This window comes from Odontomachus brunneus, unplaced genomic scaffold, assembly GCF_010583005.1.
Source record: "Odontomachus brunneus isolate Ranch 3 - 2012 unplaced genomic scaffold, Obru_v1 Obru_scaffold_005, whole genome shotgun sequence".
NCBI lineage: Eukaryota > Metazoa > Arthropoda > Insecta > Hymenoptera > Formicidae > Odontomachus > Odontomachus brunneus.
Window position 1 is genome coordinate 4,241,986 of NW_022639455.1, and position 14,587 is coordinate 4,256,572.

Sequence of the window (14,587 nt, forward strand, 5' to 3'; positions counted from 1 at the left end):
TATATATATATATATATATATATATATATATATATATATATATATATATATATATATATATATATATCAGTAAAGATTTGAGAACGAAAACTCGTTTCTATCGAGTATAAAATTGAATATATGTGTAAAATTAAACGTAATGTGCTTAATATAATCTTAATGACAGCATTTAAATGACACAACGTGGTATTTCGCTTATCGAATTATAATCATTCTCTTACTTGTAGTAAATTGTTTCCCATTCGCTCGAAGTACTTGACGGTTGGTCTCGACGAGAAGTAGCCAGTCCAGTAAGAGTGAGGATCGCTTGCATACGGAAAGAAGTCGTCGCTCTTAGTCGGCCATTGGAGATTTTTATCATGCAATGTCTTTAAGTAACACGAAGGTGTCGAATACAGCACATTAACCGTAGAACCATTGCGTTCGTTCGTGTATCTAAAAAAGTTGTATAAAAAGTTCTTAATTAAATTGTGTACTATATATATGTTAATGTAATGTTAATGTAATTATGTAAAATTTATTTTTACTAATGATAAATGATAATTGCAGATTGTGTCCAATCATCAAAGCGTATCTGTCGTAATCTTATTATTGCATGATACTTTTATTATTTATCTATATATAAGAAACTTTGTGTATTCACTGAGAATAACAATCAAATCATTTATCAAAATTTCCAATACTTTATATTGAAAAGAGAAAGTTGACAAGGAAACTTGTATCTCACCAGCTACACAGCGACTACACAGCGACACCATCTAAATCGCGACTTACCTGATTAGCTTGTCCAAGTTACCGAACCACATTTCAGCGTGCTGGTAGTTAAAGTCCTCGCCCATGGTGAGGATAATATTATTAGTTTCGTAGGCTTTTGCTTGAATTTCTACATAACTCAGGAACTCCTCCACCTGCCAATCGCGAATAATTTTTACTTACCACGAGGAAGACGACAATCGATCGACAAAGATCACTTTCCGTTTCTGCATGTCTCGCGGTATCGTCTTTACAAAAGGTGACGGTGCGCGTGACTCGTTGCAAACTCGCGAGCGTCGAATATTTTAGGAAGCATAAATTACGGAAAATTAGATTTCCATAGGCGTTAGTACCTTATTAGTTTGTCCAGATTCATGTAGTACATTTCCGCGTACTGATAAGTGAAATCTCCTCCCATTGTCAATATGATATTATTCGTGTGGAAATGACGAGCTTGCTCGAACGCGTATTTGAGAAAGACTTCGATCTGGCACAGAAACATGTCGTGCTTATTATGACAAAGCGTGTATATCTAGCGTTTCGACTAAATTTCTCGATTCTCTATTAAATATCGTACTTTTGTTGAATGCTATTTTTTAATTTTCGTACATATTTTTCGCTTAAATTTTTTGATTATTCGTTATAGACAAACTTCGCTAAATTGAAAATTCTGATTCTTTTTAATTTTTGCACGTATCTAGATAATCTAGTGAATAAATATGAAATCTTTCGAAAAGTTTTAGGAGTTGCAGTAAGGTTTTCATTTTTTTTCTTTTTTTAATATAGACAGGGTTTTACTAAAATCAGAATTTCCAAAATAAAGAGATTCCTTTCTAAATATCTTTCTAATAATTCTAATATATCTTTCTCTCATTGGAAATTATTGTTTTGTTAGTGGAAATTAATCAGAAATGAATTAATTAGCGTAAAGCGTCGCGTTAGCTATATAAGTCACGCGCAAGACGATCTCGTTAATTTATGCATTGTTGTATGTATAAACATAAGAGTGTCGATAACTACTACATTGCGCATTATTAACTGCACTACATACTTTTGTATCGATGTTGTAGTCTGGGCTATCAGGGTCATCGATCATCGGCTCGTCCTCGCACAAAATGTCAAAGCAGAATCCCGGTGGTGGAGAGTAATTGTTGAACAGCACGGCAGTGAACAAATTCGCCCGCTGACCTGAAAATAGCAATATCACATAGTTTTATTAGAGGGGAACAATATAAATAATAATAAATTATACATATAAAATGTGCCAAATTTCCACAAACATCCATTTAAATATAGTTTTTCTGATTTACTTAAAATTAATTTTTGCTAAATAAAAATGTCACCCTCCTTATCTTAAAAATTTTTATAAATTTACTTTTACCCATACAAGAAAGTCTCAAATAAAAGTCTAATTAAATTAATAACCTAAACAGCATAAATGTTCAAAATCGAGTCATAACACGTCTTTAGAACGTCTTTAAGACATCTTTAAGACAATATCTTATAAACTTATCTTAAAGACATGTTATGACGTCTTAAAGACATCTTATAATTTTAGATATTGTGCTGTCTGGAAAATAACAAGTAGTCGCGTGGTATTTTCTGAAATATATATACTATATCCTTGTGTCATTAGTCTTCACTGAACACTCTTGTCTTACCTAAACTAGGACTGCTCTTCCAGATAAATTCCATCGATCTCTCACGTAGTCTCTTCACCTTATCTTGATAATCGATACGACCGAAGAACATTCCGTCGAATCCCATCTGTGCGAATAGAGAAGCTTGCTCCCTGGAGTGACCAAATGGATCTATCTGCCATCCTATGTGTGGTCTAGCGCAGCTTCCGAGCGTGTCGTTGAGTCGCCTGAAAGTCAGCGGTCGGCGATATATAAGTTATATTTTTAAGATCTTGAATGCGATTTAATGCGCTTACAATGTAGACAAAACGCAAAAATGCAAATAACATTGTCAAGATATTTTTATCTCTCTCACATAAAATTTAATGTGTACCTAAATCCCCAGGTGAACTGGTCGATTATCGAGTGATAGTGAGTAACAGCTTCATCATTCATGCTCCATGCTCCTCCAATGATTTCTAATCGTCCTTCGTTGATCAACATCCTCACATTAGCTTGCACCTTTTCGCTTTGCCGTTGCCACCATTTCCAGAAGTAAGCGGTCTCCACATAAATGAATCTAGAAAAACGCGATCCAAAATTTGTACCTTCGAATTCATTTGGAAAGAAAAATACGAAGATTAATAATACCTTCATAAACGACGTAAGAATTGCGCTTATATCAAAATAGTTGATGCGATCATGCAATTGTTTATGCTTGATGTGTCACGTTATTATTTTCGTAAATCTTTATCGCGTTAAAACATCTTAGTGTGTACTTAGATAGCACAGAGAATTAAAAAAAAAATTCAAAAAGAATTTAGTTATATGTCACCAATTCTGAGTTCATTTTCAGATGCAAAAAGAATTCTTCAGAGTTCAGTTCAGTGAAAAGAATTCGTTTTGCATCCAAAAATAAACTCAGAATTGATAATATACGACTGAATTCTTTTTGAATTCTCTGTGCTATTTGAGTAGTTTATCTATTGTAGAGGACTGCATGAGATAATTACCTTCTGTTAGGATCAGCCAGCAGTGCTGACACAATGCTATCAATAATGTATTGTACGCCGGCTTTTTGGATTGTGGAGCGACCTTGAAAAGTAAAACATTTGTCAAAAATGATTAAGACCGTTGTAGATCACGTTATAGATTAACATTACAAATAGTTGTTAAAACTTACATTATTACTATAAACGTACAAACAGATTAACGAAAAAATCATACAAAGCAAGATAATAGAAATAATTTTTACGATTAACTCGTTGTCACAATTATTATAATTTAATTTAATGATATTATTTCGTTACTATTATCCTCGTTCACACTTACTTCCGAAGTAATATTGATCTACAGTTTTCAACCAGCCGACATCATCATGAGTGTGCGCGACTAAGTGAATGTTAAGTTTATTCGGGTCAACGACATGGCAAGCCTGAAATTTTGGGTAAAATATACAATAAAATATAATGCACGTAAATACAAACAATCATCAATGTCGTTTATAGACATTTTGTCGCTACCGCAGTGAAATGTCCGATATTAAAAAAAGAATGGAAGCTATACAGTGATATCTGGTCGTGGTATTCTTCCTTCGGTTCTTTCGATTATTAGTTAATTTGTCTACCTTGTAACCGCAATTCTCCATCGTTGTTGATTCTTGTCGGGGTATTCGCGCCGCATCATTGTGGATGAGAAGCAGCGCGAACGTAAGCGACAGCAGAAGCAAGGATTTATCGTTCAACATAGCGGAGACCGCCGCTCTCTTCGTTATCCAACTAATGAAATAAATGAAGCGCTTGCTCTATACTTATATCGCCCAGTGCGCATCATAACGATGCCTTATATAGAAGTCGGAACATAGGCGGACGATGACGATGACGATAAAGAATGCAAAGGCGTAAGCGACAGAGAAGCTTCTTGAATCGAATTTACTCACGTTCTGTGAAGAAAAGCGTCTTGCTGTTTATCGAACTATGTGGAAACATTTACATCATGTAGAATATCTCCCCACATAGCAGAAATATTCCGAATACCTCACAAGGATATTATAAAGATATCTCAATATCTGTAGGATACCCTTATAATATATTTGGAACATTTCTGCTGTGTGGGTTTTATTTTTCTCTGGAAGTATCAGTAATATAACAAAGTGTCACACATATATACGCAGAAAAATAACAATTTTAAAACATTTAGAAAGATTGTGAACAGCAAAATGATAAAAGTATAAATCAATCGCGTCTCTTTTCAGATAAAAAATATGATTATATATAAATATTGACGAAAAGAAACACGAAAATAGCATACAGATATTTTATCAAGAGCTAACGATATTAAACTTATCTTGTTTAAATGAACGATTAAATTGCTAGATTGAACTTTTTAGTAGCAAATATTTATGATTATGATAGAGCTTCACAGATCTAATCTTGAAACAATTGACATGTTTTCGAAAGAATTATATAACAATGCGCTGAAATCGCCGAATGAATGTAACTGTTGGTGTTTGGAGGACTACTGGACAGATGTCCTCGTCGTTGTTATTACAATCAGTAAGTTGAGTTCTAGCATGTGCGATTTGAATAAGATCGAGATATACGCGGAGAGATAAGCAAGGATCTCTGGTAGATCGTGGCTGGAATTAGGAAAACAACATTTATTTGCATAACATAATAATAAAGTAAAATGCAATAATATAACACCGTCAAAGCATGAACAACGCTAAATATCTCGGTGAGGGGTAGAAGAGGTAGAGATACACCAAGCAACACGAAACTCCAAACGTGACGCATACATGGCGCCGTTAATTCCATCAACGTCGTATGCGTTATTCGTGGTGAGATAATCGGGCGAGCCCGTTGGTTTAAACTGGAGCGGTGGCGAAAATAGATGCAATGATGCGAAAAACATGTCTCAGTGATTTTCATCGTCGACACCTCAGGGCAGTCGGATGTGTAATCGATTTTTCGTTATCTGAAAAGAGAATTTAGTTGATTTCTTTCGTTCGACTTGTATATTCGAAAGAGGATCCGCTCATGCCTATGCGAGATTCAGATATCTCGCGATACGTACCGCGACGCGACAGAATCGTGATTATAAAATTCGACATCGTACATCTAGAAGTCGGAGTACACAATCTCCTGCGGTTTCTCAAACTTAATGGGTCGATAGAATGTGAAGGATTGATTCCATCCACGCGGTGCTGTGTTGTAGTTCGTTAAATTATGGAGACTGGCTAATTTGGGGCCGGTGTAGTTGTTGTTCTCGTACAACTTGTTATCTGAAAAGTTGAAGGATTGAAAATGTGAAAAACCACAAATACATAAAGTCAAGATTTCAAGGTATGTACTAATGAAAGAGTACAGACGAGACGAACGAGAAGTCGATGGAAGGAAATCATTAGTACGCAATAAGCGGAAGCACATGCGTGTTAACTTGCCTAATTCCGGGTTAATATCACTGAGCTTGCATTCTGGCGTGGCGGTGCCCAAAAGATTGTCCAACACCGGTGTGTTACGCAAGTGCTTCTTGGTCTCAAGTATGTCCTCCTGCGAGGCAAGCATCGAGAGCATTAGCGACTTTGCCTCGGCTGGCATCTCGGCTTCGGTGTTGACGAATCTCGGGTCGCTGTTCGCGCAAAGGGCCTCCAATTCCTGCGAGGTAGCCGAGCGACGTCGGGCGGCGTACTCGTCGTCGTACGCTACCGAGTACTCGCTGTCGCAGTAGTTGAACAGCGCAGATGGCGCGGAATCGCCGCGTTCGAGTGAACCCGTATCCTGGTAGTCGTCTGCCTCGGAGTCACTCTCGTCCGTCGTGTACTCGCTCTCATCCGTGGAGATGTACCCGTTGCATCGGGTCTGCGGCTTCGCCGAGCCCCCGATGTAGCTCTCGCGTATGTCATATAATCGACTGTTGCACTGGGCCCGCGGTTTCGCGGATCTCTCGTAGTTTTCGCGCGTGTCGTACAGCCGGCCGTTGTGTTGGGATTGCGCTTTCACGAGAGGACCTTGGTAACTTTCGCGCGCGCTGCACAATTGATTTAAATGAAGATTTTCGTTTTATATCTTATTTCGCTATCGAGAATTTCGCAATTGAGAAACTAAATGCAATTTGTGCGACATCAACGGACAAATGAGCATAGGTATGAATATATCGATCGCGAGGGAAAAGTTTGAGGACCGGTTTTTCAATAACAGTTTAAACTTAGACTTAAACTCTATTCTAACAATGCATTTATTTTGTTTAAACAGAGTTTAAGTTAAAATCTAAGTTTAAATTATCATTAAGAAGAAAAAACCAGCCCTTAGTAATCTCGACGATGGAAAGAAAACAAGGAAGATACCCGAGAAAAGAAAAGAAAAATATAAGCCGTAAACATATCATAGATCGCTATTTAAATATTTTAATCGCTCGTAGGATCTCTCGCGAATTCTCACCGTGCGTACTCCTCATCCTCGTTGCTGCACTTAGCAGCGGGATTTCTCGTCTCGAAGAAACGCGCTATGTCGTTATCTAATGGGCACTGTTGCACAATCGGAATGATCTTCGGACTGATCTGTTTATACTGTAGAACCGGTCTGCAGGTCTTCTCGAATTCCTGTATCAATTGCTTCACCGGCACGGACGTATATCCGTTCTCCTCGTTGTCGTTTTGTGCCTGACCGTTGTTCCGTTGCTTATTGCCGATCTCATTGTTGATCATACTGTCGTTGCGCTTGTTGTCAAAACGTCGCTGCGTCCTCGCGTCTCTCTCGTTGTTGTTACGCGCGTCATAAAAATTGGTCGATTTTCGTGACAATTGATAATTGCTATTACTGTTGTTGTTAGTATACCTGCTACTATTAATAGCGAGAGCACGATGATTACTAGCGATATTGTCGCGATGGTCGTTAGTGGATTCGATACGTCGAGATTTTTCGACGATAGGCGATCGAGACTGGTTCAGAGGGAAGTCGGAGTCAGTGCCGACCGCGATCTCCCGCAGATAGATCTTTTTTACCTCGCTCGAGTGACCGCATCGGTTGGCGTTGCAGTATGATCGGTGTCTATCTGCAATTCGCAAATTGTTACTGAAGCAATGGTAGTAAATATAGCAAAACATATGTTATGGGATCTAGCATGAAATACTTTTCAAAAGAATTAATAAAAATATGTGTATATAAGCGATCATCCAAAGAAAGAAAGTATAGAAGTATGTGTACAATATATGTATACATGTAAAAAATATATATTATATATACTATATAAATATATATTATATATAGAAAATATAAAAGACATCAGTAAAATGGAATGTAAAAATATTTTTGTTAGCTTATGTTTACTTATGGAATAAATTAATGTACGATTAAAAAAAAAATTCTTTGTATGTTCCATAAAAGGAAAAGAATCAATTTTTTCCATCATATTTCTGCAACTGTAGGAGGCATATCAAAAAGATACGCAACATTTCATATTTATACATCTATTTATCTTAAGAGCTATATTTCATATTTTTCTTTAGTGTGACCATTTATCTTATCGGCAGAGTTTTAGTAACGATTATATTATATGTTTGATAACAAATACTATAACATGCCGTTTATCGAACAAGTCTATTTGTGACACAATTACAAACATTTATCTTGGCCAATATGTTTAATTATTCTATCGATCAATTGTTATAAAAAGAACGATTGGCATCAAGAGATACATTTTATCGTTTGCCTCTGATATATACTGTCGGAGTAGCCGATTAAATAACATCGATAACTCTTGCCAATTAGGACACCAAAGATCGTTCAACTGTAGCTTCAACCGGCCAGTCCAACATTGATCTCTATTTCGGAGACATGTCAAGTACCTCTGAGATTCTAGAACGTTTCCTTGCCGACATATGACCTGATATAAAAAAACAAAGAAAATAAGAAGCAGGTCTTCTCTAACAATGTTCTCAATTGACTTGTTCTTATAGTTCTCTTACAAAGTAAAACACAGCATCTCTCTATTTTACAATTAATTATAATATTTCTCTATTAATTATAATTATTCTCCGCTTAAAAGTAAAGAATAATTATACCTCTACTTAAGTCGGGATGATAGGAAAAAAATAAAACAGTAGACATCAATCAAGATTAAACGAAATATCAATATTCACGAAGAAACTCGCAAAACCGGAAAATTTCTTCAAGCGCGCGATTGTGTAACTCGGCAATGTGTCGGGTTATTTTCAGCGATGCGTGAGACGATGAATTGTTCGAGAAAAGAAATGCCGACGTTGCTCGCGCGTACAAGTACGCGCCGACAGCAAACGCGGCATCGGTTGACGTTAATAAATCCTGACCACGGCTTTCAAAGGATTTCGGCTGTCTGTGTATAATTTGGAAATGTGGATAAAGCGGAGGAAAGGAGCATCACCTTGTCGTTGTTTGCCAACTGAATCTGCCAAGTGAAATCACCTTGCAGCCGCGACTGCTATTATTTCGCTGGTCGTCATCGTGTTTATATTATACGCACCTGTTATCGGTAAATTTGCGTTGTCGAGGGAGATGTCCACGGTGAAAGGATTGTAGAACGACTTGTCGATACTTGTCACCGGCGTGCGAGGTGTCAACGATGTTGGAGTCATGAACTTGGCGTTACCGTTAATTTCCTGAAAGCGTAATGTGATTGTTCTTTAGGTTGTCATTGGGATCTGCGAAGAGTCGAAGTGGCTTCGCGAAACCTACCGGTTTTTCTGAATACATCGGCGTTTTTGGCGTGGCGGGAGTGCTCGGGGTTTGCGGTTGTTCTTGATCCACTACCCACTTTTCCGACCTTTTCCTACGTTTCGCAAATATCTCGGCACCTGTGAATTGTTTTGGCAACGTCAGCTGTGCGCAGCTATGCTTACCTCGTCTCGCAGGCATTAGAGACGTTGCTTTTATCACAACACACTTACCGCGTCCTCTCTGATTGTTCAAGTCGCGAACGATGTCAAAGAGCTTCTCGGGATTCTTCGGCACCGGCGCGATATTCACCTCCTCGCCTAACGCCTGAATACCGTGAATATCTAGCACCTTTCCGCACGGATTCATCACGCACTTGAGGGGCAGTTTGTCCTGCCGAGAGAAGTTTCTTCATCGCATCCATAAGATATTAAAGAGAGAAACTATTCACACGCGGCGACACGAGGTCGCACTGTTTACCTTATGAGCCGGCATGGTCGATTCCTCTTCGTCTTCAACTCCTGTGAAATATTATCTTCGATATTATTTATGGAAAAAGGATATATATCACGTAACGTCTCGCAATATATTCGCAGTAAATTCGATACGTTGAATCTCTCTCTTTCTTTAAATTAAAAAAAATTCTGAGTATATTAGTCTTCAGCATTCAATTTCGACAAAAATTCTTCTGAAATCGATGAATGCAATTGTCTTCGAGTATTAGGCTCGCTTAATCGAAGATCGCGCTCGTCGTAAATGTAGAATAAGAATGAGGTGTACTCAACACGGTAAAAGATTTAAATAGATTTCACTGCTCACCATTGCCATCGTGGATCCACTTAACGGATCGCTTTTTCCTGTTCACGTACATGGTCTGTCCTTTGCTCTTCATGTTCTTCACGTCGCTCAGTGAATGCGATATTCGACGTGCAAGTTCCACCTGATCTTCAACCGTAGGATGCGTCGGCGCGTAAAAGTATGAGGACGCGAACATTTTTCCTACAAATTCATTCCCATTTGTCGTTATTAGTCTATCGACGCGGAATTGTCCCTTTCTCTGTGGATCACACTCTATATTAATGCAATTCATATCAAATACTTATATTCAATACTTGAAACTTAAGCTTTGTAGAAATCATCTACACGGAGAAAATTTTATAATATTGTAATAACATTCTGTCATAATTGATTATCCTCTCATCTCATATGTGCTATTTATATTTTAGAAACGGAAATGTGTTACTAAAAAATGTCTATATTTATAGCGAAATTTACTATGTTCCTTAACAAAATAGATCTTACTGACAGTCTATTTCTGAACCAGTAAAAACATAGTAAAAATGAAAAGAATTTGTATACAAAAAGATATTATAATATTCTCTTAATGTCAATGTAAAAATGAAGTGACACTCGTCTGCTGAAGATATTTTCTCTCCGTAAGATATAGTGTTCTCGATTATATCGACAACACTTACTACTTCTCGACTGCAACATTTCTTGAGAGTCCGACGCCGGGGTGAGCAACTTCTGCAGGTTGATCGGGGGGGTAGTCTCGCCGCTCTCCTGCAAACAAAATCCCACGTCGTAGGTTTCCTCGTGAGTCAGAAGAATCTCAGAAATCTCACTTGAAAAGCTGAATAGAAAACAAGATATGCGTATTGAATCGCGAACACTCACCATGCCGAAGTGCAATATCCTTGAAGTGAGATTCTCGAGGAAGTTCCTTTTGACCGGATCGTGTCTGTCGGAGGGCTTGTAACCGCGCGAACGTATTACAACATTGTCCGCGGACACGCTGCGCTGTAGATAATTTCTCTCCTGCTGCAGGGAATTGTAGTTCACGCTGCCGCGTTTGTACTCGACATCCTTGGTGCAGGTAAGCCCGTACGACGTGTTGCTCAGAACGTTGCGCTTGGCGTTGGCGTGCCTGCGGACATTTGAAACGTTCGTGCGATGCGAATCTTCTCGCCGTCAGCGTGAGCAGGAAATACAACACGACGAAGACCGCGATTGTGGATCGCGCGAGAAAGTACACTTTTAAACTACGATGACCTCGACAATAAATATCAAAATACTAATTTCAACATTATGTAAAAGTATATACATATATATAACACAAGAAAAAAAATATATATATAAAATAAAATAAATATTTTATAACGTTACAATAAAAGTTAAGCCTATCGTTAGTTCGCTACAGTTACAGTCTTGAAAAGTCTACCTTCTCGCGTAGATCTCCATTTACGCGGACTCCATGAGATTTGACGCGGTGCGACGTGTATTCGCGTATGCGAATATTAATATACGGGGTGTCCCCTCGGCCTCGATATCGATGTCATGTGGATATGCTCGATTGAGTCTAGCGAGATCACAACGATGTCGACTCCCGATTCCGAGTATCGTTCATATGTTACACGTCGTTACTACGTCGCTTGAATGACAGAATTCTATTATTCCGACGGCGTAAATATGTTTACCGTCGGAAATCGCCGCGTTCGCGACGACCTTCGATGCTCGGCGTCGAGGGAACTCAGTTCGCACGTTACAAAGGTGAAACCCCGAGGATCCGCCCCGACGTGTTATCGAGCTCGGCATAGCTCTTTCGACGGCAAGAATTGGTTACCTTCCAAGCCGCCAATTAATTCCGCGTCGCGGTATTGGCAGTGGTACAACGAGCACCGTGTAAAAGAAATGCTAAATTTATCTGTTGTAACGTAATACGCAGTAACAGTCCGAGAGTGGTTGTGCTCGGGGCGCGCGATCAGCGCCGTATTTATTTAGCGTCGCGCTGAAAAATCAGCAATACGTAACAATGCGACGCTATCCGAGAAGTTAGTCTCGTGCTTGCTTCGATCCGTATGCAAATTGTTAAATGTCGTGTAGTTACGTGTTACGAGCGACGACCAAATTCTCTGCACATTTCGAAATGTTATGTTTAATTAATTGATAACGCTAAATTCTTTATATCTTGGAAGAAATATGTTTTCTTATGTTTGAACCGCAGAAATATTTCAAAACAAAATACATTGAATTAGTTACGTCGATTAATTAAGACTTTAGTCATTAAAAAGCAAGATTTACGCTTGAGCTCAAAGAACTTTCAAATTTTGAAACATTTGCACGTATTTTGAAACTTTTACACTCGAAAATCGAACTTTCCTTCTTCCAAGGTACAGAATGACAATATTGACACAGAAGAGGTATTTGATCGCGTTGATTGCATCGTACTAGCTAACAACACGCGCATCTGCGAAAATCTAACTTTTCTTACGCCGGAAAATAATAAGACGCAGCTTGGTTCTAGCCACGCAATGGAATCGATACTTTGCTTTAAATAGATTGTTTGGTGAGGTAGTTTGCGAGAGATTCGAAGTCGGTCAAGTCGACTGGATACTTTGCAGGCCGAAATTTCAAGGAAATTTTAACGAAACGAATTTCGATCGTCGTGATGATTTAACTTAAGAGTAACAATTCACGCGTGTGTAGTAATTGTCGCAATAGTTTGTTAGTGGTTTTAAAAAATTTTTTTATCAATTATAGAGTAATATTATTGATCAATTACTTGGAGGTAAACTATTAATTTTTAATAAAACCGCAGCCGTATCCGGATATGCCGTAAAATCAATTAAAGGCTTAGGGAGTGAATCTCTTTTTTAAACTAATATTCTTTTGCTGTGAGATTATTCGAAAGCGAAAATTTGAAATGAAATTCCTACTGAAAGAAAATGAGTGTCAACATTGATCATTGTAATTTTTTGAAACGTATGTTTTGTACAAGTACTTCTTTGCAGAATCAGTGATAATATTATCTTCATCTTATGACACATTACCAGAGTACAGTGTATATCACGTCTAAAATATGGCATCCGGTCAATCACGGAAACGGCTACGCTGTTGAACATCACGACGACGACGAGTGAAACTTGACAGTGAAACACAACGTGTTCCGCACACTTTTGAAAAAATCATCTTCCCTGAACGATAACACGATTTAACAGAAAAAAAGAGGAACGTGAATGTGATATCAGCTCGCACTCTTCCCGCTTCTCTCTTTCTTTATCTTTCTTTTTTTTCAGGCAAACACATTACGAACAGAGATTTTACTTATCAAACGATGCTCTCCTCATCGTGACGTGTGCACACACAGAGAAGGTGGTCGTCTCCCTTCGCCTACACTTTCCCTTCTTTCCCCGCAATTTATTTTTCCACGGCTTTACGTAATGCGCGCCCCGGCCTACACACTACGTCGGAGTGGTCAGAGTCCGTCCGACGCTCACGACGAGGGCTCCCTCGCCGCGAGATGCGAATCTTGCATCTTGCAAAACGTTCGTTGGCACGCACCGGCCGTCCAAACACCGAGAGGTAGCGGAACAGGAGTCACCGCCGCCACCGCCACCGCGACGCACAGCAGACAACGGGCTGCTTCATTGATAGGACGAAGACGAGCAGGGAGAGAACCGAAGAACGAAAGAGAGAAAGAGGCGGAGAGAAACAGAGCTTATTTTTATATTGAGCGGATCGCCGCGAATCATCGTTGCTCAGATTAGAGTGAGGTCTTTTCGTGCTGGAGCGGATGTCTCCAGTGTGACAAAACTTTTTTCTTGTTTTCTCACTCTATCCGAAGGAAAAGGTCACCGTCCGCCGATCACATCTATCGGTACTGCGGCATCGCCTACATACGTGAACGAAGCTTCCGCGAGGAATCTCCCGTACAAAATATATCGACGACTGGCCCACGAGAGAAGTGTCACTCTTTTGCGATGCTTAGGAAGCTCGGCAGCTTCCCTGCAGCCTTCACAGGTACTATAAGTCGCGTGAACACGCCACGCGATCGCTCGCGGTTCCTTCTCCTCAGCGATGGGCGAAATCGTCGGGAGCCCCGGTGGGGTCTTCCGCACTTAATGCGATGAATTACAACGCGGCTGGCACACGGTGCTTTATAATAGCGCCCAACCGTCGCTATACCGCCTGCTTGCCGACTAGCTTGGGACGCCTTTCGGTAAAAATAGACCATCGGAAAGCGACACCTCAAGACTCCGCTACGCGCCCGCGGTTGTCGTGCTTCATGATAATAGAAGTACAGCGACTACCGTACCATCTAGTCGCGCGTGAGAGGTTCACCTGGAAGACACCGAAACAGAAATACAAATATTGTTTAAAGCGTCGCACGCTTGCTGCCTTTGTTTCCGGTTGAACATAAAACGAAGGCAGCAAAAATAAATAAAATGTGGTACGGAACGCATGTACGAGTTTTTGTATAATTATTACGCGTCGAACGTAAGGATAATGGCGAGGATTCATTGTGGTGCACTTTAGCATCAAATGAATATATGTATACATTATATATTTTACTTGTTTTTATACTATTAACTCCAGAGCAGATTTATGTATGCATCCTTAACACCAATCACTACTATTTATATTTTAGTTTATGGTTTGTATCCTCCTTCAGCAAGTCTTGATTGATATCTTCTTCAGGCATTATCATTTTTTTCCTTTTCAGTTTGCTCAGCTTATTTGTCATAG

At 39.2% G+C, this 14,587-nt stretch overlaps 2 protein-coding genes across 3 annotated transcripts in view; both read right to left on the reverse strand.

The window, feature by feature from the left end:
• Positions 1-4,432, reverse strand: part of LOC116848514 (lysosomal alpha-mannosidase) — an 8,954-nt gene extending 4,522 nt beyond the window's left edge. The window contains exons 1-8 of one of the 2 annotated variants that reach the window (XM_032824687.1): positions 4,000-4,432; positions 3,705-3,807; positions 3,386-3,467; positions 2,767-2,952; positions 2,415-2,620; positions 1,805-1,941; positions 775-908; positions 222-435 (exon numbers count right to left, since the gene is read on the reverse strand). In XM_032824687.1, coding sequence (XP_032680578.1) covers positions 222-435; positions 775-908; positions 1,805-1,941; positions 2,415-2,620; positions 2,767-2,952; positions 3,386-3,467; positions 3,705-3,807; positions 4,000-4,119 — 1,182 coding nt within the window. In that variant the 5' untranslated portion in view covers positions 4,120-4,432. Of the gene's footprint in view, positions 1-221; positions 436-774; positions 909-1,106; positions 1,241-1,804; positions 1,942-2,414; positions 2,621-2,766; positions 2,953-3,385; positions 3,468-3,704; positions 3,808-3,999 lie in introns of both variants that reach the window. The other variant, XM_032824698.1, reaches the window with a different exon arrangement.
• Positions 4,433-5,011: 579 nt separating this feature from the next.
• On the reverse strand, positions 5,012-13,396 carry LOC116848523. Its single transcript, XM_032824710.1, has 12 exons — positions 13,166-13,396; positions 10,739-10,988; positions 10,537-10,624; positions 9,881-10,060; positions 9,542-9,582; positions 9,295-9,454; positions 9,083-9,201; positions 8,871-9,006; positions 6,812-7,424; positions 5,815-6,401; positions 5,448-5,655; positions 5,012-5,348 (listed from the first exon to the last, which is right to left on the reverse strand). The coding sequence occupies exons 1-11, from the start codon at positions 13,186-13,188 to the stop codon at positions 5,492-5,494; spliced, it is 2,361 nt and encodes a 786-aa protein (XP_032680601.1). The 5' UTR covers positions 13,189-13,396; the 3' UTR covers positions 5,012-5,348; positions 5,448-5,491.
• Between the last annotated feature and the right edge of the window lie 1,191 nt (positions 13,397-14,587).

Coding starts and splice junctions, on each gene's coding strand:
- LOC116848523 (XM_032824710.1), bottom strand. CDS start 13,188: ATGAGGAGAGCATCGTTTGATAA. Junction 10,061..10,536: donor AATGTTGCAGTCGAGAAGTA/GTAAGTGTTGTC, acceptor ATGAATTTGTAG/GAAAAATGTTCGCGTCCTCA. Junction 9,583..9,880: donor GTGGATCCACGATGGCAATG/GTGAGCAGTGAA, acceptor AATATTTCACAG/GAGTTGAAGACGAAGAGGAA.